Consider the following 25,645-nt stretch of genomic DNA (forward strand, 5'->3'; position numbering starts at 1 on the left):
TCCCTCCCTCCTCCCGTCACCTGCTGCTGCGCTCCGCCTCCACCCCGTAGCAGTGTCTCCTTTTCATCGCTGATGAAAAGGAGACACTAGCAATATGATTGCTGGGGATATATGGCTAGCAATATATCCCCAGCAATCATATAGACCCGTGTGTACACAGCATAAGGCTCACTGGTAACACAGAAACAATGCTGGCACTGTAGTAAATGCGAATTTCCAAGAATAGAACATTTCTCATACAAGGGGATCTACTAACTAACCTTGCAGAGTGATAAACTTAAGAGACATAAAGTACCAGCCAATCAGCTCCTAACTGCCATGTTATTGGTCCTACACATGAGGTGATTTTAGCCCATTTTCTAAGCGATCTGACTTAATTTGACTAGATTGCTTCGAAAATGTCCCTACAGCGATACCGATACACGGTCCCGTGCGTTATTATCCCCAGGCGATTAAGATCATGCATGCAGGATAAATCAAGTCATAATTACCTCCGTCATTTAAGAATTCATCATACTATATCTGTCCTGAGGGGGGGTCCTATTTGGCTCCGGTTGTTAGGTCAACAATCAATATGTCGACAGGCAAAAGGTCGACACAGGCAATAGATCGGTTTTAACATAAGGTCGACACAAGCTAAAGTTCAGCATGCAATTGTCGACACATTGAAAAGTTGTCATGCGTTTTTCATGACTTTTTTGTTTCAGATAACTTGTCCATACTTTATGATCCACATGGACCACAATTGGGAAAGATAAAGTGCCCATGCGGGGTACAAGTTACACTAATTGGAGGTCCATGTCAACACAGACAAAAAAAAGTATTAAAAAAAACCTCATGTTGACCTTTTTCCATATAGGCCTGTTACCCATGTCGATCTTTATCATGTGTCGACATTTTCACTGTCCACCAAATAACTTTCGACCTAGGGATCCACACCCATTCGATTACATGCACTAAATTACTGTACAATAAAAATGGGCTTTTTAGCCCAATAGTACTAACGGGCTATCTAATTACAGCCTGTTTTTAAATGTGTAGTAAAAATCCCATTTTCTGGTGATAACACATGGGATCCAGGATAAGTTTCCAGACCCATGTATTAAAACGGGTCAACTGGGGACACAAAATATAATCCCCAATAAGTACTTGCTTATGGGGCTAAATGATTAGCCATAGGGGAATCCATTATCTGCAGTAATGTACCTCGGCTAATAGGATACCTCCAAGGCCTGGAATAACCATTGGGTGGATTATGGAAACCTCACACCCAAAGTAATGGGCTTCTTGGTAAATCTTGGGGTCTATACACACTGGGTTAAGCTGAAAGCTGCTCAAAATAGCATGTTGGAGCGACTTTCAGATCAAAGCCGCCAAGTGAGTATGCCCCGGGGGTGAGCAGTGAGCGCTGCTTCGCGCTCCTGCATCATTGCCGGGAAAGCCACTCACCTGCTGTTAATACCAGCAGATGAGCGGCTTGGAGGATGGCTTTGCATAGCTCTGCGCTGATGGCGCCGGGCAGGGGGAAAGCCGCTCAGTGTGTATGCACTGAGCGGCCTTCCCCCCAGCAATGATAGTGATCATTGCTTGCTGTCCATACATGCTGGGCATAGTCGCCCAGTGTGAATGGACCTTTAGTTATGTCTGGTTGTTTGTCCATTATTGAATACTAGTTAAAAGCCTGTAAAAATTTAATTGATTGTACATTTATGTGCATTCAATAACCAGATAGCACAGTCAGAGGGATTTTGTATTCTAGGGTTCCATTTTAACAATGCACAACATCGCCAAAAACTACCATAACAGCACAATACTCACAGTGCACTTATAAAACCAGTCAGGGAGACCGTCCAACCATGAACTGTGGAGGGTGAATGATTTGAGCAGTGGAAATGTGCAAACAGTCTTTGCCTTTTATTATCATTTATTTATACAGCGCCACAAGGGATCTACAGCGCCCAGTTACAGAGGACATAAACAAGTAATCAAACCAAAACACAACGGTGCAGTATATGACAAGTACAGGTTATATAACTATTTCTGCATCAGGAGACGATACTGATATAAGTATTAAGGTGGCAAAACACAGAAGGATTCCAAGTATGGAGATGATTTAGGTAAAAGAAGGAAAGGCACATAAGGGAAGAGGGCCCTGCTCGTGAGAGCTTACATTCTAATTTACTCTTGTATACCCTTTTCCTGGTGTGGCATATTTTTTTGCCATTCATCATGTAGACATTTACGCTCACATTGTTGACAATAACCAGGCTATTGTCACGGATGAAATGTCTACAAAACGTGACTTGCCTAGTACATGGGACAGCATATGAGGATTTCCATAAAATCCAGCAGCGAGTATGCCAAACCAATAACCCTCTTCCTAGTACCTATGAATGGTAACTGCAGATTCTTCATGAAAGTATAACCTCCAGTGTAAGTGATTATGCATCTGAGTTCAGTGACCTGATTGTCACATGCCCATAACATCCCACAACCATCTCTATGCGTCCAAATGGCCACCTTCCAAATATATTGTCAAGAAATGTCCTATTTGAGTGCGTCTCAATCTCATCTGCTTCTCTGGACTTAAAAAAATGGGGGGTAAAATGGGAAAAAAATTGATAAAATGCTCTACTTGGTGCAATATTGACATTGTCTCTGGGTAAATTTCAATACACACTGGGCGTTTTGCTGGCCGGAAATACGCATTCCATAGTAGAAGACTATGGAAAGCCATTTGACAGGACGACAGCCAGTGACGATGCGGAAGCGTGCGTCAGCGCTCACAACTCATCGCCTGGCCGTACACACTAGCCAGTTTTGAGCTGAAAGCAGCTCAAACAGCAAAAAGTGAGCTGCTTTCAGCTCAAAATGATCTAGTGTGTATGGACCTTTAGAATCAGGCCCAATATTAATTAAGGCAGAAAAAAGACGTTAGTCCATCGGGTTCAACTTATTGGATTTGTAACTAGTGACTTGAGTAAGTCATGTCTATAGGTTTCCCTTAGTGGATAAAAATGTATCCATTTTTGATTTAACAGTAGTTGCTGTAACCACCCCCACCAGCCATAGGCGTGCGCACATTGAGTGTTAAGGGTGCACAGGCACCCCCTAATGCTGTGCCCCCACCCCACACTTATTGCTGCTAGTAATACCAGCAATACCTTTTACCAAAGACTTTTGCTTTTTAGACCTGTATTCCAATAACATAAGCGCCCATCAATCAATTATGTGTGTTTTGCATTATTAATTGTATTACACCATTGTCATATTACTACATACCTGCGTCACCCAGATATGATTTTGACTTTATTTGCACGTACTGTTACACAGAGTAATTAGAAGATTAAAACTGAAATAGGCAGGAGATTATGGTGTGGCTGAGAAAAGTTTCATATTGTAGTGAAAGCACGCCTGATTAGCGGTGTTAGACAGACCCAATGGTGCTGTTAGACATGCCCAATAGGTGGTGCTAGGCACACCGCTTTGACAGTGCACCCCCTAATAAAATGTGCTGCGCACGCCTATGCCACCAGCAATGAGTTTCCTCGAGCCTCAGTACATGCCCGCGTGTCCTAAGTATAGGCCTGTTAGTGAACAAATCATCTCCCAGTTCCATATGATTCCCAATCCTGTATTTGAACATACTAATCATATCACCTCTCAGCCTCTGTTTATCCAGTGAAAACATGTTCAGCCTGGTTAACCTATCTTTGTATTCTAGTGATCCGAGACCCTTTAGTTGGTTAGTCGCCCTTCTCTGTACTTATTCCAATTAATTTATTTTTAACCGAACACGGTATTCCAAGTGTGGTCACACCAATGCCTTGTAAAGAGGCACTATCACATTGGCATCTCTTGAATCCATTCCCCTTTTAATGCTGCTGCACTTGAGCAGTGTGCACTATTACCCAATTTTTAATCTATGATGACCCCCAAGTCCTTCTCTACAGCAGAATTCCCTATAACTCCATTTAGCCTATAAGTAACTTGTTCATTTTTGTTCCCATAATGAATTACTTTATATTTATCAACATTAAACTGCATTTTCCACCTATCCGCCCACCTTTCCAGTTTAATTAAGTCACTTTGTAGTGTTTCCACATCTTCTCCTGAGTTAATTTCTAAATGTACTCAATTTAGTGTCGTCCGCAAACATTGCAAATTTACTCACTATGTCACTTCCTATATCATGAATGAATATATTAAACAACGTGGGTACCAATATTGAACCTTTCAGGACTCCACTTTGGACCTTACCCCAGCTGGAATGTATGCCATTTACCACCGCACTCTGTCCCATATTGTGCAACCAATTTTTAATCCAATGACACATTTTATCTCCTAACCCTTCGTTTTATTAACCTTTTATGTGTCAAAAGCTTTAGTGAAATCAAGCAGCATTACTAAGTCCAGCCCCCTACTGACTTCCTCATAGAAGCTAATTAAATTAGTCTGACATGGTCTATTTTTGACAACAACATGCTGAGCCTTACTTATCACATTCTCCTGTTCTAAGAAATTTTGGATACTGTCTCTTAGGTACTTGTTTCCTAGCACGGCGCCAGCGATTTTAATTGTATCCATCGGGTCCAAAAAAATTGCGTTGATCGCATCGCATGCAACCAAATCGCATGCGATGGACGCGATTTTTACATTGGAACCAATGTAAAATGGTCCATGAGACCCGATTTTACATTGAGCCCAATGTTAAATGCCCCCCAGACCCCAATTTGCATTGTATACCCACTCTGATGGGTGAAATGCCCCCCCATTGTTAACGCCACCCCACGATGAACGCGAACCCGAAGTGTGGCGGTACGCGTCCTCCGTCCTTTTCATACCCCCACTATCCACGTCGGCGTAGAGTTGATTTTATATAGTGTGGTGAGCGCAGCGAGCCACCGATCCCGAAGCATGGCGAGCGCAGCGAGCCCCGCGAGGGGACGCACATTACTTCACAGGTATTACGCGTCCCCTTGCAGGGCCCACTGTGCTCGCCACGCTTCGGGCTTGGTGGCTCGCTACACTATATAAAATCAACTCCACGCCAACGTGGATAGTGGGGGTATGAAAAGGTCAGAGGACGCGTACCGCCGCCCCTCACGGGCTCGCTGCGCTCGCCATGCTTCGGGTTGGCGTTCATCGTGGGGTGGCGTTAATAATGGGGGGCATTTGACATACAAATTACCCATCAGGGTGGGTATACAATAAAAAATCGGGTCCATTGGCCCATTTAACATTGTTCCCTATGTAAAATCGGGTCCATGGCATTGGTCGCATTGTATGCCATACAATGGACCTGATTTTACATAGGAATTTAACATTGAGTACAATGCATTCAATGGTAAATCGCGTCGGTCGCATCGCATGCCATTATAATGGCATGCAATGGACCCGAATTTTTAATTGTCGGGGAAAAGGCTAAAAATAGACAAAAATTTAGTCGGTCGCGTCCCATGATGGGCGCCGTGCTAGGAAACAAGTACCGTCTCTTATTATTCCTTCTAATATATTCCCCACAATGGATGTAAGGCTGAACGGTCTATAATTTTCAGGGTTAGTTTTGCTACCTTTCTTCCATATTGGTACTATGTTAGCTATGCGCCAGTCCCTTGGTACCGTCCCCGAGTTTATTGATTCCTTGATATAATGTTAGTGCTATGACAGAACTCAATTATTTTAGTATCCTAGGGTGTATTTTGTCCGGGCCAGGAGATTTGTTACTGTTTAGGTTTTGTTACTTATTTTTGACTATTTCCACACTCAAACATACAGTGTGGGAGCAATCAAGAGCCGAGCATTTAATCTGTGGGAGATCTGAGGATTCTTCCCTTGTAAATACCGAAGCAAAAAAATTCATTGAATAATTCTGTTTTCTCTTTTCCTTCTATTTTCCTTATATTTATATTCTTTTTAGTGGGCCAATATTTTCCTTCCTTAACTATTTCCCGTTTATATAACTGTAGAATTTTTTGGGATTAGATTTGCTATCTGCTGCTATTTTACATTCAGTCTCTAATTTAGCCTTGTGTGCTAAGGATTGGATACTTGCATAATACACTGCACTGTCTACATACCTTCTCTTCTGCTTCTGCTGTTCACCAAACACTGAATATTGCACCCAACAACTGTTATGCAGAATGAGGAGACTCTCAGTTTTAATAACTGATTTAAGAACATTGGGCCAGATTCACTAGGCTTCAAAAGTGATAAAATGGAGAGCCAATCAGCTCCTGTCTGCCTTGTCACAGACTGTGCTTAAAAAATATGATGCAGGAGTTGATTGGGTGATTGTTTATCACTCTCCATTTTATCACTTTTGAAGCTTAGTGCATCTGGCCCCTTAACTGTTGTTCCATGATCCCAGCGCTTACAATCTCTTTTCCTGTGGTTTAGTATACACTGCATGCAGTTTAGGTGTATGACAACAGCAACATACAGTATAGCAGAAGACAGGGGGACAGGGGGATACCAGAAGCTCTCAGAGAGCTGGCCATGCTCCAGCAGTGATGGGATACAGGGGCATGGCTCATGCCTGTGGCACTTCCGTAAGACCAAGCCCTTTACCCTAGAGGCCATGCCCTTTTTCGGGAGCACAATGTGTTTAGTCAAAGAGGTATGCCAACATCCCAACCTGATTTCGCCCTGGGAGCATGCCAATTTGACTACTTTAGAAGTAGAAAAGTCAATTTGCAGCACTGACAATTCAAGCATAATTTGAGAGGGTTGTATGTTTGTTGCCCATGGGCCCCGTTTAATGGTTCCACCATGTCATTATTCACTTTCCTATGATGTAACTTTCATTTTAGCCTTGGAAGCCCTTTAAAGCCTTATACACACTAGCCAATATGGTCTATGAGCTTTATCGGCAGCATCTCCCTGTCAGCTCCCGGGACAAACGATATTAAGCATACACACTAAAAGATATTCAGTGACATCACCGGGACGCGTTGAACATGCAGGTCGTTGGCTATGTAGTCAAAATTGATCTGCATGTTCAGAAGACAAATGGAGTCCGGACATGAAGGACCATTCTGAGTGATATCTTACTTTCTCTTCTAGTGTGTATGGGGCGTAACTCATTCTATCCTACCTCTATGACTATGTGAAACTAACTACCCAGTTCAATGTTGTTTTCAATGGTAAAGCACAACAGAATTTGCTGCGCCATATAAGAAACTGTTAATAAATAAATACTGGGATACTGCATACTTGCCTACCCTCCCGGAAAGGCCAGGAGGGTCCCGTAGATCGGGCCCCCGGGAAGGAGGGCAAGTCTCCTGCATCACCGCCAAAGCCCCCTCTAGCCCTTCCCCACTGTATAAAAAAATCACAAATTTTGCGGGGCTTAAATGATGCAATTCTCGTCATTTTAGCCCCTCCACTAATCCACGGACCCGCAAATTAACGTGGCTGACTATAATGGGGCGGGGCTTGGTGACATCTGCCTCATCCCGCCCCCCTTTCACACCCCCCCCGGACCTCTCCCAGAGAGGAGTGATAAAACGTAGGAAGGTATGGAATACTGATGCCAAGAGACCACAGTTACCGCTAAATAGGGATGGCCATCATTGCCATTGCCATCAATGGAAATAATGCAACTGGCCATCGATAGTGCTAAACTATGCAATGGATGAACATCAATATTTTTACATAGCGATGTGCACCCATTGTGTTCGACTGATTGGCTATGCTCGGTGCCCCGGCAATTTGAAAAAAATACATAAAAACCTCATTTTGCTGTGTCATCGATGGAGGGAAACCATCTGGTTCTCCCCAATCAATGGCAAAAGTATTCAACATCGGCCATAAACCATCAATGATTTCGAATCATCGATGGCCATCCCTACCATCCCTACCTCTAAACTGATTCTGTTTCCTGAACGTTAGGCTGAGCACATGAATATAGCTGGACAAAATGTATCATAAGACATGCAGCTGTAGCTAATTGCTATGCTTCTCTTCATGTAGTGCCTGTCACCTTGCTGAAGCAGCTTCCATCTGGGATGTCACAGGGAGACACAGAATATTCTACTTAAGTGGATTATTTCCTAGAATCTAGTAGGACGGTTTAATGAAAAAGGCAAAACCTTCCAGTCATTTTCAGCACACGGCTGCTCATTACTTTAATAGATACTCTTCTGTCTATTAATAGATCCACCTGAAGACATACATTGTTCTGTAATGGTGCCACGGAAATAGAGAACGATCATCTGTTCATCTCTACGAGAGGCATAATTGAATTTATGAAGTGCAGAATGTATGATACAGGGCCAAATGCACTAAGCTTTAAAGTGATAAACAGCCCGCCAATCAGCTCCTACGAGACATGTCACAGACTGTGTTTAAAAAATGTCAGACAGGAGCTGATTGGTTGGTTGGTTGTTTATCCCTTTCTAATTTATCACTTTTCAAGCTTAGTGCGTCTGGCCCTAAATGTGAAATGCTAGCTTTGTGGTCTCGCTGTGCACCAAGATATGTGCATTATTTTAGGACAAATCCAAATATGTTTTATTGAATGATTGGTCAAGAGAGCCTGTGCGCATCAGTAAACTCTTAAGGTGCCAATACACTTATAAGATTTGGGCTCATTTCACCCCATTCTGATGCTTCAGGCCAAGAAATCAGGTAAAAAATTTGTAATCATATGTACCTAACCTGCAAGGGAGGCATGCGATACCTCGCACAAGTGTATGGGGGCCTTTACACATTCACTTGAGAAAGTAGCAGAAGATTATTTGGTAAGTTTTCATAAAAAATCCAATATTGATTTAGGAGTCTCTACTAAGCCTTGGGGAGATGAAGACAAAGTAGCAGCCAAACAACTCCTAACTGCCATGTGGCACAGGCTGTGATTGAATAATGACAGTTAAGAACTGGTTGGTTGGTACTTTATCATTGTCTTAGTATATAGCAGTGGTGGTTTTTACCTATGGGCTGCAGGGCTGCAGCCCCTCCCAGGTAAAATCCGCCACTTTAGTGAAGCCAGATGCAGTCTGTGAGACTGCACTGGCTTCACTGTGACTGGCACTGACTTCCTATTGGAAGTCTGACCTGCCAGTCACCAAGGCAGTTCCATTGGGAGGCGTTCCCTCCCTCTGGGATGCCTTTCTGCGGGCTGCCGTGCAGAATCGCTGATTGCGCATGCGCAGTACCTATATTGCGCTGGTCCCGGTACCTGTCATGATACTTCTATGGGCTGTTGCCGAAGCAGCTCATAGAAGCTGGCCACATGTGCAGTACAGAGGTTTGTACTGCACATGTGCGAGTCCCGGCGCCTGTAATCAGAGCACAGGCGCCGGGAACTCTGTACAAAGGAAACGGTGGCGGCGATAGGGAGGGGTGCCTGCCTGCATTGTGGTCAGAGGCAGCCCCCTCCCCTGAAAAGGTACGGGCCGCCACTGGTAAATAGTCCCCTTGTGGGGCATACACATGATGGCTATTTCTAGTTATCTGACTAGATCGCTTATGGGCCCCACATACAGCGCGATATTCAGGCATTTTCTGAGTGATTTTAACAAATCACTCAGAAAATGCCTAAAAAACGCTTGTAAATCGCTGTGTATATAGCCCACACAGCGATTTACATACGTGCCGCCGCCGTTCTAAATCTGCCCAAGATTCAGAATGGACCCGCCGGACAATTGGGTCAGTGACAGCCTCTGGACTCAGCTTGGGCAGGAGTGCCCTGGAGGGGGGTCTCCGATCCCCTAGGGTTCTGGCCTGGGCTAACACACCAGAGGTAATGCTTTGGCCAGGGGACCTTATATCCAAAGTGTCCCCAAGTTGTGGCATTAGCCTGCTGGCTGTTTTAGCCCGGTGCTGGTTTTCAAAATACAGGGGACTAATTTTATCCCCCATATTTTGGGAACGAGGACCGGGTCAAAAGCCCAATGCTGGTTTCAGAAATTCAGGGGGACCCCAGCTTCTTTTTCCCCCATTATTTCTGGCACCAGGACCGGCTCTTTGAGCCTGGGGCTGGTAATTGCTGGGCGGGGGACCACACATCATTGGGTTTTTTATTTAATTTTTTTCTTGTTTACACACTGAAGCCTGCACGGATCTGATCCATGCAGGCTTCACTCATATATAGCAGTAGTGTCTATGGCGCTATGGGTAAATGCTGTATGTAATATATACCAGCAGCCTCTACGGTAGTGGGATGCCGCCCTCTAATTAACAGAACAAAAAAAGACAATATCGTTGGGCGCTTAGTATATAAATAATGAATCAATTAAACCAATTAAAAGACAGTTTTATTAAAACAAATCACATACCAATACACAAAACAACAATTAATAAAAATTTAAATATGCTACCTAAGAACAATTAAGCTGGAAAATATATAGCTCAAATGGACAATATACCCTGGAATTACTGCAGACCAATTGGTCAAATCATTGAATGCAGTTCCACAGGATGGTGATGGAGAGATATTGTGGATGAGTTTGATTTTATTTCAGTATCAAGAACTTTCAGAGATTTGATAGTGGTAAGGAAAACTTCAATAAACGTTTCAAACTGCTGAAGTAACACTGGCTGTCTCCTTATATAAGTGAGTCCCAAAATGTTTGCATTAGTAGAGCACAAACTACATGTACACCACTGATTTCCCAGCAACCTTGGTTAAAGAACTTTGCAAGATTGTACATTTTTCTGGATGAACAGAGGTCAGGTAATATTAGTATGGTACTCTGACCCAATAATTGTGCGCTGCCAATATTTCTAAATTGTCTTTTTTGCTGTTTCATACTGGATGTCATGTCCCCACCTTAAATTCAATCTTTCAAAAATAGAGCTATTAAGATTCCCATTAGCCTAAATAGCTACCGGATATCTCTATTTCTGTTGAAAATGCAAACTGTGCCCCTCAAGCTCGCTGTCTCCTTGACTCAGTGCTTTCCTTTTGCCTTCCACATTTATTCTGCATTAAAATCATATTACATTTAAATGTGACCGGATTTGCCTCGCTGGCTAGGCCTGGGCCAATAGGGGATACTCTATTCCTATTAGTAATAGCCTGTAACTGACTACTCCCAGTTGCTACCACCACCAGGCTCCTTCAATCTGCATGTGGAGCCACGTCTGCTGCATATGCGAAGATAAGCTACATCCTGATTGGTGTTAGCTAGCTTACACTGGTAACTCACCATGGGCCAGGACCTTAATGGTAGCTGTCAGAGATCGAAGCTTGTAGACACTGCCCTCAAACTAGAAAAGCCAGAGAACATGATAGCGTCTGGAGCAATCCTTTTGTTAGTAGGATACAGGTGTAAGTTTTGAAGGCAAGATGTTTATGGCTAAAGAAGTCAAAAGGTCTCTTACCCTTTGCAGTTATCACTTGTTGGATACAGCATACAGATGTCCACAGCAGCAGAACTCTTCATGATGTCACAGAAGATACAAATATAACAGGGCTCTTAGGCCTTTTAAACTACTGCCCATAGTTTCTATCCAATTGAGTTGACCCAGTCACACACAAATCCACCTTTATCACTGTCCTTAATGGACAGTGGGGAGTGGTCACTCCTCTGTGCCTAATCCCATCTGTAGTGATTATCAACATGAGGGTGCCAACACATCTAGAGTGAGGGAAAAGTTCCTTCCAAAATTGGGTTCAGGATTCTGCTAAGAGACAAAGACTACCACCTCAAGCCTGAATATGAGCTACAAAGATGGGCAACCAAGGTCTCCAGATACGGTTTCCTGGCCATGGAGGGATGTTCTTTGGATTTTCTTGAAAACACAGCTGGCTGTATTATTCAGACTTCCCTCTACCTTCTAATGACACTTTAAAGCAGGCATGTCCAAACTGTGGCCCTCAAGATGTTGTGAAACTACACATCCCAGCATGCCTTGCCATAGTTTTAGCACTCCTTAATAGCAAAACTGTGACAAGGCATGATGGGACTTGTAGTTTCAGAACAGCTGGAGGGCCATAGTTTGGACATGCCTGCTTTAAAGGATGAGGCTGGAGGACCCAGCAGCCCTCAGAAAGCTCCAGATTCCCCCTTAACAGCTAGGTTTTTCACCCTCAGGCACTGTGGCAGCCTTCACCACATTTTATATTATTTTCTGTGAAGTGCTTTAACATGTCTGCGCTGGGACGTTAACTCTTTTAGGGGTAGATTTATTAAGCTCGGTGAAGTGATAAAGTGCCTGGTTTTTATCACCGGCCAATCAGCTCCTACATGTCATTTTTCGAACCAAGCCTGTAACTTCACAGTTAGGAGCTGACTGGCCGGTGATAAAAACCAGACACATTTTCACTTCACCAAGCTTAATAAATCTGCCGCTTAGTGCTGTTGGTACCCGGAACTGCTCTCCAAGTCCCCAGCACTCTGCTCCACACCCAGCCTAGGTCAATATACAGGCTGTAACTCACCTCCTGGTGCAGTTAAGCTTACAGGGGGTAAACTGCCCAAACTATCATAATGGGACCTAGCTTTCCTGGTCAACCAACAGGTGGCTACGCTCTCACTCGCAGTGTAGGAAAATCATCCCTGCTGCAGAAGCACTTCATTAATTAGCACCCTGAGCGTTAACACACAACACTGAACATCCATCACTGGTAACACATTTTACAAAAGGTGCCTAACACCAATCATATTATTTAAAATAGGTGCCCAGTACCAATTGGTCCATTTAAAAATAGTGCACTGACCCAAGGGTTAACACCTTCGGTTCCGCAGTGGCCATTTCAAGTACGTAAGTTAGAGTTTCCGGCAATAGTAAAAATAAAGAGAATATGCACACATCTCACACAAGACACTGCAAAAACGAAATACTCATTATATTCTGCAATAGGCACCTCACTGGCTTTCTTCTGATCAGACTTTAACCCCAGCAAAACATTTATCTGCTGCTGCTCCACTTTTTCAGCCAATGTATTGGTTGACTTTCTTGTTCCGGGAAAGATCAGTGTGTTTCATCTGCACTCATCATCAGCTCTCATTTATGGTTCAGGACTTTTAACGGGGTGCAATCACTTTTTGGAATGCCCTCCCTTACGCAACACTACTTTTCAGACCTTCAATGGTTCTCTGTAAACTTACAGACAAGCTTATCCTGAACCACACATTAATACCTCCATGAGCTATTCTACCAAATTACAAACTACCATATCCCACCTACACAATTCATACATACAGTAACTTGTGGTCTATTTCTATACCAAAACCTCTGACCCCAAACCAACCCTTGGAATCTGTCTGTGTCAACACACACTATGTGGCACTTAACCTCATTTACTTAACTCCTACTTATACTGTAAGCCAGTGATTTTCAACCTTTTTACCTTGCGGCACACTAAATAAGGTTTTAAAATTGCCAAGGCACACATGAGATCCCCACAGGGCAAAACACATTGGCCCCCACAGGAAAAAAACAAACCTATTTGCCCCCATATAAAAAACAATCCCACTGGTCCCCACCGGTAAAAAAAATAAAACACATTGGCCCTTTACATGAAAAGAAGAGACCAGTAAATAACAGTTGAACTGGTGGTGGCTGTAAACTGGTTTGGGCATCTCTAGATCTGGGGGCACACTTGAGAACAGCTCAATGCACACTAGTGTGCCACAGCACAGTGGTTGAAAAAAACACTGCTGTAAGCTTACAAACCATTTTTTTGTAAATGCATGTATATACAGTACACACACACACACTGTATATATATAGAAGTGTGTATGTACTGTAAGATTAAGATTGAAGCTTGGCTATGATAGCAATGACGTACTTACACATTATACAGAACACACGCATAATTAGGCGCCAGCCATTTGGGAGACTAACTGCACAGTTCTGTCTGAGACTAATATATAATATAGGTAAACAATACTGGCTGCAGATTAATAACAAACCACTGCTGAGCAGTTGGGTTTAGGTAGTGAATTGTACTACAGGCCTGTCATATAATTAGACATAGTTTTGGTATATAAAGTATAGTGCTCTCCACCATAAACAGAGAATGCGGTCCTCTCTGTAATTAGACACATTCCTCACTATAATATAGAATTCTCTGCCACAATATACGCACATGACTTTGTTACACACAAAAACCTGAATAATGTGCATACTAGGGTTGATACAGAGCTGAACAGGAATCATCTGTAATTCTGGGTTGCCTACTTTCTGGATGCCCCCTCTGGGAGAGGGCAGCCAGTTCAGTGAGGCAGGGGGGGAGGGGGCGCTGATGGGGCGGGAAAGTGTTGGCCCTCATCCAGAGTGGGGCGTGGTCTGCACTATCATAGCATGCTCGTGGCCACGCCCCCGCAGTGCAATGCCAGTATTTAAGGCATTGCACAGTGGAGGGCAGGGCTACAAAGACGCAATTCATGTCATTTGCTCCCACAGACCCCCTGCTGAGAGGGTGGGGGGTCGTGGGAGACTGGCCACACTCCGGGTGGCTTGCCCCCTTTCCGGGGGGCCAAAAGGGGGACCCAATTTCCTGGGAGGGTAGGCAACCCTACTGTAATTACACCAACATGGCGTGCATGGATAATAATGCAGTCGTGCACCTCTCTATGTGACCACGTCCCCCATCTATATGTATCAGTGCACACTTGTACCAGCGTTATACTTTGGGTAAATCCACGTACATAAGGTGAGATATTGGCTAATCGCCAATTTTGTCCAATCAATTGTGGCTAGATGCACTGGAGATTTTGACTAAGTGTTTTTGTCTAAAGGGGTGTACACACAGAGAACTTTTAACAGGAGATTTTGACTAGATAGTCAAAATCTCCTAGAAGGTTAGCCTAAATCTCCCTATTTTTCTCCTGCTTAGTCAATATTGTCGAGCAGAAATTGCTTAGCATAGATTGACTGTGCAGGCAAGGCAATTTGACCATAGTCTATCATTAAATATCAAAATCTATCTAGTCAAAATCTCCCTGTGTGTACACCCTTTAAGAGATGGCATATCTTTGTTTGTGAACAGCTCTGCAAGGCCTACAGTTACCCTGGCAAACCAGCCCTCACTATACTTATCCTATGCCCTTTTCCTAAATATGCTGGGCCAACTGCGAAGCACTGAGCCAGACGGCATGCAACATGCAAGATCTGACTATTATTTAAAGTGTAATACACAGTATGGGAGTATGTCGCTAAATAATTCCAGGGCTACCCAGCGCCTGTTGTGGACATTGTAAAAATCATTAGATGGTGAGCCTGAAACGATGGATTTTGGGCATATTTGCATGGATGCAAATGGATGTTTAGCAATACACATCCATTTGTACAGCGTACACATTGAAAATAAAAACGCAGATGGTAAGAACACATTTGAAGGTAAGCAACAGAAGAGGGGAATTTGTTGTATAATTATTTTGTTGAAATTATAAATGTCCTGGTCTCATAGGAGACAATGAATGCCATCAAATAAAAACTGGTGTCAAGTATAATGTCGCATAAACTCTTCCAGAACACAAACCTACTGACTGCTCTCACTCTGTACAGTAACCTTGCAGAAGCTTCTAAAACTGAAAGGAGGTGATGTTGCCCATAGTAACCAATCAGATTCTGTCTATTTCTGTATTGCATCCAAGAAAACGATAGACATGATCTGATTGGTTGATAAAGGCAACATCACCTCTTTTCATTTTCAGGAGTTTTAGTAAATTTACCCCAGTGAATATGACTGCTTGCAGTGGCCAGGTAATCAGCACCATGTGTGTGGCAATGCTGCAACAGCACCGCATTACAACCCCCTTGGAGAATCTGAATCTCGGGTAATGAACGCAAGGGAGAGAAGACTCTTTTGTGGGGCCCTCTTAAATAAACAATTGTTAAAATGTAACTTTTATTATACTAATTAAAAATGATTAAGAACATGGGTGACACAACATAGTTACAGTGTATTTATATACATACAGGCCCTCATTCTGGGTAAGCTGGAAAGCTTGCGGCTTTATAGTAGTAGTACTACTCCTGAGGAAGCCGCTGAGAGGTGTTTTGAGGCGGAGAAACGAGTTGAGAGGACAGAGGGGACGCTCCTGGCTAACACTAGACACCACCAACGATTGATCTTGGACATGACCGTGTAATAGGACTGCACCCACGGTCGGAGAACATCGCGGTATCTATAAGCCATAAATACCTCATCGCTGCTCCAAAGCTGGAAACTTTATAAGTATACTATTAACCTTGCATGTGCGCATCAAGTGGGGACTGTGTTATATAGAACTAACCCTATTGACTGGCTCCAAAGTAATGATTATCCTAGCATGCATGCAACTAATTACTAACCAGTTCCAAGAGATGGGAATGGACTAACAATTGAATATATGTTGTAAGTCTTGTCTGTCTATTGTTGGCCACAATATTGTTATATTTTAATAAATATATTCATAATATTTAGCACAGCGCTGTTTCATACTTCTTTTTTCTTTTGCTTGGTCTACATTAAGGGGTTTTGGTAATCCCCCTTTTTTTGGTACAGCGGCAGTGCAGAATATTCCAAATCAGCGCTCAATATAATTTTTGCTCACGCAAATATAAGTCCGTGGAGGGCCGGCAGCCGACGTCATGTGACATCAGCCGCCTGCCCACGGCCCACCTCCTCCTGCCTGCATTCCCATGGGAACGCCCAGAGTTTTCATGGGGATGCCCATGAAATGCTAAGCGTTCCCATGGGCGACACCTTGGCCCGCTGCCCCACGCCAGCACCGTCCCGTGCAAACGGATCAGCGACTATGCAAGTCGCCGAGTCCATTCGCCCAGGGACCCTGCACATATATAAGTATGGGCATGCGCAGATGGAAAACATCGATCATCCATGCAAACGCATGGGGAAACGATTAATTCAGAATGACCCCCATCGTTTTTTCACCACATGTGTAACACAACCCCATAAGAACTTTGATTTGTATATTTATTCTTTCATAATTGTAGTTCATCTTAATACAGGGGTTTGAGGAGAATTTAAGCAGGTCTATTTTCCTAATAAAGAGACTCCTAAATGACAGATGTCTAACGGGTATATAATAGTATGAAATACTCAATTTGTTCACAGGCTTCTTTATTGATACTGCCCTTGCAGTGCTGAATAAGGAGGGAATCCGTGTTTTTCCCTTTCATCAAAGGTGGTCATACTTCATAGATACATTAAATGGCACTTGAAACAATGTTCAACTTTCAGTATGCAGTATTGCAACACAGTATCCTGTTTCAACTTCTAGCTGCAAATCCCTTTTCTTTGTGAATAGTGGGTTACATAACACATAGCATTATATTTCTTGTGACAATAATACCCCTTTCACACCGCACTTGTTAAACTGTATATTGCCGTTTTTTTCCATTTTATTACGTTTAAGGCTGTAGTGGGAAAGCACCAGAGTTCATTTACCGGTTAATGATAACCGGTATTTCAAAACGTTTAAAAAGAGTCCTACACGTTTCAGAGCCGTTTTTTATGCAGTGAGAATGGCTCTAAAACAGTATTTAGTAAAAGCAACAGACTACAGACATGTGATAGGCTGTTCACTGCATTCTGCCTTGAAATGTGTTCAGGGGATTAAATGGGTTGACTGATGTGAATGGTACTTAAACGGTATTTAAAACGGTAATCTACTGCAATGTGAAGGCTCAGACCCGTTTTAAATACAGTTTCAAAATACTGTTTTTTTAAAACGTTTTGGCAATGTGAAAGCGGTATTAAGGTGCTTACACACGGATACATTTGGCAAAAGATCTGGGCGTTCCCGACCGATTGAAAAAACCAATCACTCAAATTGTTGTACGAACGATATCGATGCCGATGCGCATACCCGCCGGTTGTTGGTAGAGATCGATGATCTTTCCTGCATGCAGAAAGATCATCGACCAATTGTTAGCGATGTGTACTAATCATTTCATATGTATGCAAGATGAACGATTTGGTAATCTGTTAATGAGATTGGATAATTTGTTAAATCTTTCCGTGTGTACGCACCTTTACTCTAGCCAAATACAATCCACATACAATCACGTATTACCTCACTGGCAGGACCACACATCTGAGATAAAAGTCATCACCAATTAGATAGAATGTACAAATATAAACCAGCCAATCAGCTCCTACTTGTAACTTTTCAAAACCAGCCTGTGACCTGGCAGGTAACAGCTGATTGGCTGGCTGTTTGTCACTCTCCATTTTATCACTTTTTGAAGCTTGATACATCTGGCCCATAGTGTGTAATCTGAATCTCACTCATCCGAATCAATGATCACTCCAAGGTCAGAGTGGGATAGGAAAATGGACTGGGAAATTTCTGGAAGGGGTCCTAATGGGGGTGGGGTCTATTGAGGGGGGCAGGATACTTCCTCCTCATACGGATTGATTTTGAGTCAGACACAATTGTGGCCTTCCCTTCATTTTGCTGCAGTTCCTCCCAAAACTTTATGCTAATTTCGCTACAAAGCTCTTTCCTGGTGTACATGGACTGAAATGTACACTGTGGGGGAAATTTATTAAGATTGCCAATCACAGTAGATCCGCGGTATGAACGGGTACAAACAGGATTGGCCGGGACTAAGAATAGGGCAAATTTACTAAGCTGTCCAATTTTATTGAATCGGATTTTCCAATGGTGAATTTGTTTTTGACTGCCGAATTTCCTGAAAGCCAAATACGGACGAGCATGAAGCATCACACGGATCAGTCAGATCTGTGCAATGCTTCTGTGTAAAAAAATAGAAAAATTCAACAGATACGAGTATAACCGGCCCCGGGTTCTTTGAGCAAGTGCAGGTTACAGAAAAAAAGGGGACAAATGAATAGGGGTCCCAGCACTGGGCTCTTGGCCCAGTCCCTGTTCCCAAAATAGAGGACAAAAGGAGTAGGGGTCCCTTGTATTTCGTAAACCGGCACCGGGCTCCAACAGTCATCAGGGTAATGCCATAGCCAGGGGACACATATTATATAAGGTCTCGCGGCCTAAGCATTACCTCTGTGGCTGGTCAGCTCTAGCCCGGTCCATAGGAGAGAGGGGACTCCCTTCAGCACGATCGCTCAGCACACATCAAGATTCACACCGCGATGCTGTGTGCCGAGCAATTGTGCTGAATGGGGCTTTGCCTAATTTTAATAGGAAAAGCCCTGTTCTCTAGCAAGAAAGCCAATGCAAGCACTGGATTTCCCTGAGGGTGATAGCAACGCACAGGACCACACAGTGATCAGTGCTATTTCTAATGCTGACCACGCATCAGACTAACTTTCCTCCAACCATAGGTGCAAATGTAATTTGCAATTAAGTCATTTGTTGGCATTTGCCCCCATACAGTACCAGATTTTCAGTCCCACCAACCAACTAGTTGGATGGTTGGAGGAAAGTTGGTCTGATGTGTGGCCAGCATAAACAATCTAGTCAGATATTTACCTTGATAAAGAGGCCTCTAGGCCTTGAAACGTTGGCTTTACACTACAGCCTAGTGTGTTTATTTCCGAGTGCCGCCGTCCCCCAAACCGATACATACGTCAGGACCCCTGACCACCGGAGGGCACAGGCTCATTTGCTGTTACTTTATATCCCTTGGGAGTGCCGCCCCAACAGAAAAGTATATATATATATATATATATATATTTGATATCTTGGTGATCAGCAGAAGTTAAGAGACAGAAAATAAAACTTTGGATAGACTAGGATGGGAGGATATGGCAGAAGGGTGGCAGAGAAGGGCAGGCTATCTATTTTGACCTGTGCTATACTGTGACACTGATTGCACCAATCAGACAGCAGTCTTCCGGTTCTGATTATTATGGACTGAGAATGGCAGCAATTACATTTTTCTAAATGCAGTCTCATTGCAAAATGATCACATTTCAGTGTCTCTACCATAAAGAGAATGAACACAAAGGTCAGTGCTTCATAAACATTGTCACATGTCCCAATTTATAGTGGAGACCTGTGGTTATGCAGTCATTTTGGTACTTGTTTCCTAGCACGGCGCCAGCGATTTTAATTGCAGGCATCGGGACCTAAAAAATCGCGTTGATCGCATCGCATGCAACCAAATCGCATGTGATGCGATCGACGCGATTTTTACATTGGAAGCAATGTAAAATGGTCCCTGGGACTCAATTTTGCATTGGGACCAATGTAAAATGCACCCCAGACCCCAATTTTTATTGCATACCCCCCCTCATGGGTGAAATGGCCCCCCATAGTTAATGCCACCCCAGTATTGACGCCAACCCGAAGCATGGCGAGCGCAGCGAGCCCGCGTTGGGCGGGGCGCGTCCTCCAAGCTTTTCATACTGCCACTATCCACGTCGGCGTGGAGTTGATTCTTGATAAAGTGTGGCGAGCGCAGCGAGCCACCGAGCCTGAAGCGTGGCGAGTGCAGCGAGGGGACGCGCATTACTTCACAGGTATTACGCGTCCCCTCGCTCACCGCGCTTCGGGCACGGTGGCTCGCTGCGCTCGCCACACTTTATAAAATCAACTACACGCCAACGTGGATAGTGGGGGTATGAAAAGGTCGGAGGACGCATACCGCTGCGCTCGCCACGCTTCGGGTTAGCGTCAATACTGGGGTGGCGTTAACAATGGGGGGCCATTTCACATGTAAAATACCCATTAGGGTGCCTATACAATAAAAAATCGGGGCCATTGGCCCTTTTAACATTGCCCCCTATGTAAAATCGTGTTGATCGCGTCGATCGCATGCCATTATAATGGCATGCAATGGTCGCGATCAATGCGATTTTTTCATTGACGGCTAATTAAACATTACTCCCTATGTAAAATCGCATTGATCGCGTCGGTCGTATCGCAAGCCATTATAATGGCATGCAATGGTCGCGATCAACGCAATTTTTTCATTGATGGGGAAAAAAGGCTAAAAATACCAAAATATCGGGTCGGTCACGACAATCGCATACCTTAAGTTATGCGATTACCCACGACGGGCGCCATGCTAGGAAACAAGTACCGTTATTTTTAATGGAATTGAACAATGTCCACACTATATAGACAATGAACCCCCTTATTTCCTATCCACCTGAACAACTTTGCAATCAACATTGGATCCCCCGCTGCATTGTAATCCACTGTCTGTAGAACAAACCCAAAGCAGTTACAGTTTACATTCCAGAAAGCAGCAGAAATAGACAATGAAATGTGTTGCTATCAAATAATAAAAAAATAATAAGGAAAAATAAGATAAAAATGAAAATAAACTGAAAAGGCGAGTATTCTTTTGTTCTTGAGGCCAGTTATATGTAATGTGCAAGTGCCTTCTGCAGTGAATGTGGCAGTAGAATGCTGAGCATATTGTTCAGGTACAAGATTTCTTGTTAAAAATTATCTTATGAGACCTTGGGCCAGTGACCAGTAGTTGATCTTTGGTCAGGTTTCGTTCTTTCCCCAGTGGGGACCTGTTTTGAGGCATGGATATAAATAATGATGTCATTTGGTATTATGTGACTATAATGTACCTGTATAATGATTCTAGATCGCTGACAGAAACAAGTCTGTCAGTGAATGTTTTTTTTTTTTTTTTTTACTTCAGAAAGATAAACTGCTGTCATATACCTGTGTGACTAATGACTTTGTTTTTTATGGTCCATGCAGAGAGAAACAACTGTAATGACAGCTCTGTATTCATCTTCAACAGCACACATCAGAAGTAGAAAGAGAGAATGTGTATGTGTGTGTGTGTGTGTGTGTTTGTGTGTGTTAATATGTTTAATTTACTGTACATGCAATTAATTAAACATTATACAAACAAACACAAAAAGTTCTGGCAATACATGACACGCTGTATAACAAATATCTGCCTCTTCGGGTATTCATTGAATCTTGTAGAGCAGTGGGTACACATCCCAGCATGCCCTGCCACAGATTTTATATAATGGATTGCTAAAACTGTGGCAGGGCATGCTGGAGGGCCATGAGTTTGACAGCACTGTTGTGGAGAGATAAAGTTGTCAGAGATAAAGTACCAACCAGCCTGTAAAAGGTCCTTTATCTCTAGGCCAGTGATGGCTAACCTTGACACGCCAGCTGTTGTTGAACTACACATCCCAGCATGCCCTGCTACAGTTTTACTATTTGGCCATGCTAAAGCTGATGAAGGGCATGCTGGTATGTGTAGTTCAACAACAGCTGGAGTGTCAAGGTAAGCCATCACTGCTCTAGGGTAACCATACAAAGCCTTTCAATGGGGACACATACATTATACAGGTTCTGTAGCTGAAGAAAATCTGGTGAAATGCAGGACTGAAGTCAGACAGCCACTGACCCTGTGCAATTCATGAGTGCCCTGATATAAAGGAAAGGCATACCTCCCAACTTTTCATGTTAAGAAATAGGGACACTCGCGCGCCCGAAAAGGGGGCGTGGCGTATGCAAATGAGGGTGCGGCTTATGCTAATTAGCCGCGACCTCATTTTCATACGAGAATAGACGCTGTGCGCATGCGCACAGCGTCTATTCTACTACATTGGGGGGTCTCCCAACTGCCACCCCCCGCAGCGGGACAATGCCTGCCGCGGGTGGGACGTCGGGACATGACCCGAAAATCGGGACTGTCCCGACGGAATCGTGACAGTTGGGAGGTATGGGAAAGGTATGGTAAATGTATTTATCTCTCACAATTTTATCTCTCTCCAAGTTTTGCTACATAATCCCTTTAGCGCTTACAATTTAGGTGGGCCACAAACCGTAAATAGACAGTCTAATAAAAAAAAAAAGGAGCAATTACACAAATAAATGCTTAAAACAGGCATTCTCAACACGTTCTTCAAAGCACACTAACTGTCCAGGTTTTAGTAATACCTATGCTTAAGCACAGGTGAATTGATAAGTAACCATCTTTGCTGAAGCCTGGATATAACTAAAACAAGCAATATTAAGGTGCGATATTTTTAAACTATATGCATGATAACGATATCATTAACTATATGTTTATTGTCAATGGAATAAATGGTAAATGATGTGCGCTCCCATGGATTGTTAACAACCACCCTGTAGTCAGAACATGCAGTCAAATATCCCTACAGCATATCCCTATAGTCAACGACTGCATTTTCAGCGGAAGTCTGTGTGACATCACTGAATGATATAATTAGCAATATCCTACAGTGGGTATGCGCTAGATCGTTCATCCGGGAGCACCACCAATATTGTTAACAATATCGGTGGTGCAGAGTATCGCATACCCAGCTTTATAGTGTGTACATATGGTGAGATTCCCTTGCTATTCGACTTAAGGTGCCCATGCACGTCCCGATACTGCCGTACTTTTTTTGCTAATATAGCATAGCACATGCGATGCGATAAAAAGACAGTACAAAAAGTATGTGCAGCACATACTTTTTGTACTATGCGATGAGATGCCGCGGGAGCACGCATCTCAAACCACACATCGCATCGGCAGTATCGGGATGTGTATGGGCACCTTATAGATTCGAGTGCTATACAATCTTTGCTATATCTGTACTTTTTACATACAATTGATGGTATCTACATTCGATTTGCACTATATAGTCATTGCTGCCCTGTCTATCTGGGTTTTGATTTGTGGTTAAAAAAAAAAACCTGTGCGATCTGCATACGATCTGCATGCGATTTTGACTATATAGTCAAAATCTCATGCTGGATTGTACCGTGTGTACCATTAGTGTGCAATGAGGACCAAGGTTGGGAATGCCTGGCTTAAAAGTTGTAATATGTCCATTAATCACATATACTGATTAATTAAGTACATTTATTTGAATGGGACAGATCCCGAACATGTTTGCAGTGAAGGCCTGACCGCAATAATAGTGAGTGCAGCACTTTACAGTAAGCTATTCCACATTTTTTTTTCTAAAATGGATCATACCTGAGCGATAGTTTCCATCTGGCTCTACAGCACATGAACACAAATGAAAATACCTCTAATTCTGTCAAAGCACAGGACACTGTATAGAGTGATACATTTAATTCATTTATCTGCACATGGTGTGAGGAAAGACGATTTGTGTGGTCACTTTGTGTGTCTGTGCGACTAATGTCACCGTCTGGCCCAACTTAATCAGCAGAGACCCTATAATGTATGTGCACAGTATTACAGTGGCCAAGAGGAACACAATGAAGTAACATCATGTATCTGATGTAGTGTATTGCAGAATACAGATTCATGTCTAGTGTCATACTGGATGAGTGCAGCTAGTGTGAGTGTACCTCTACCTTTCTGGACATGGCATTGCATGTCTGCCCAAATAAATGCATGTGAAGTATGTCATTCCAGTGTTCCTGCTACTGTATGTGATTTCAAGTATTGAGGTTATGGGGTGCACAGCCAATATATCAGCATATCACTACCACCCCATCAGTCATTTAAGAGATGTATCGATAGATTGATGTACCTGGGTACCAGCACACTACTGTAGCACACAGCCTGTCATTGTGTCACTGTGTAGTAATGAGCAGAATGTGCCCAACAAGGCGACTCCTCCATTAATATAGCGAGATGTGCATGGCAAGCCAGGGAGAGGGGCATATCATACAGATCGAGCTCACACGGTATCATGCCTATGCCCAATTGCCCCCCTGAGGCTGGCGCTGGCACATTGCAGCATCACTCACGGGGCACAACGTGCACATAGAGAATGCAGCAGGCAGACAGTGACTTGTGGATGGGAAAATATATATGTATATATATATATATATATATATATATATATATATATATATATATATATATATATATATATATATATATATATATATATATATATATAGCTCTCAGACAGAATAGGATGGGGAGGGGGGTAAATCTGTCACCACATCCACCCCCACCCCTCCCGGTTTCACAGCTTGCTGTATCACATCAGCCCCAAATCCCAAGACTTACCTCCAGCTACCACCAGCACGCAGCCTGCCCAGTGCCATCCCCATAGCAGTGCCAGCCTTCCCAGCGCCATGTAGTGCGTGCAGTCCCCTGCCAGGCTGCCCGAGCCCCTCTCTCACCAACCCGTGGCTGCAGAGAGGGGCTCCCTCTCCCTCCAGTCAGACGCCATCTTGTACAAGTTTCTCTTCTCTCCCCCTCTCTCTCTCTCCTTTTTTTTTTTTAACCCCCTTTATGTTTATTTAGGCATTTGGTATCTCAGTGTCCTCTTACTGCCATCTATTGGTTACCCAGCCAGTCTCAGGACATCCTTACTGTCTCATTCTAACAAAGGGGGTCACATGTTTGGGAGAAGCTGCCCCCCCAGGGCGTCATGTATCACAGCAGGAGGGAGAGACGCTGTGAGTGTGTGACTGCTCAAATCATAATGTTGTTGTCTCATTGTGTAAGTTACATCACACACCACCACACACAAACACGTATACACATGAGCCTGTTTACATCACCCTGCTGCTATTTGACTGGGACTAACATGGGCAGGGGAACATTGCCCTCTGCTTCTATGTTGTCACCTTGTCGTGGTCCAGATTTAAGCAATGGAACTACAAATCAAAGTGACACCTGGGGATGGACATCGTATTGCGATGGTTCTAAACCATTGATGTTTTTGTTCTGATGGTAGTGCTTTTACCATTCGATGGCAGCATTCCGATGTTTGCTGCCATTGAATGATGAACATGTGATGGCGTTGCAATGGTCCCGCCCCCAGTTCCATCTCCAATCAGCAAAACTGCAGATGGTTGTACATGCGCAACAAGGGCTTTGC

At 43.5% G+C, this 25,645-nt stretch overlaps 1 protein-coding gene across 1 annotated transcript in view; it reads right to left on the reverse strand.

Moving 5' to 3' along the window:
- IGDCC4 (immunoglobulin superfamily DCC subclass member 4) overlaps positions 1-25,115 on the reverse strand; it is an 84,584-nt gene extending 59,469 nt beyond the window's left edge. Inside the window, exon 1 of the mRNA XM_083184319.1 lies at positions 24,826-25,115. Within this exon, the coding sequence (XP_083040445.1) occupies positions 24,826-24,895 (70 nt within the window). The 5' untranslated portion in view covers positions 24,896-25,115. The remainder of the gene's footprint in view (positions 1-24,825) is intronic.
- Between the last annotated feature and the right edge of the window lie 530 nt (positions 25,116-25,645).

Source organism: Crinia signifera, chromosome 4 (assembly GCF_055691185.1).
Source record: "Crinia signifera chromosome 4, ASM5569118v1, whole genome shotgun sequence".
Lineage (NCBI taxonomy): Eukaryota > Metazoa > Chordata > Amphibia > Anura > Myobatrachidae > Crinia > Crinia signifera.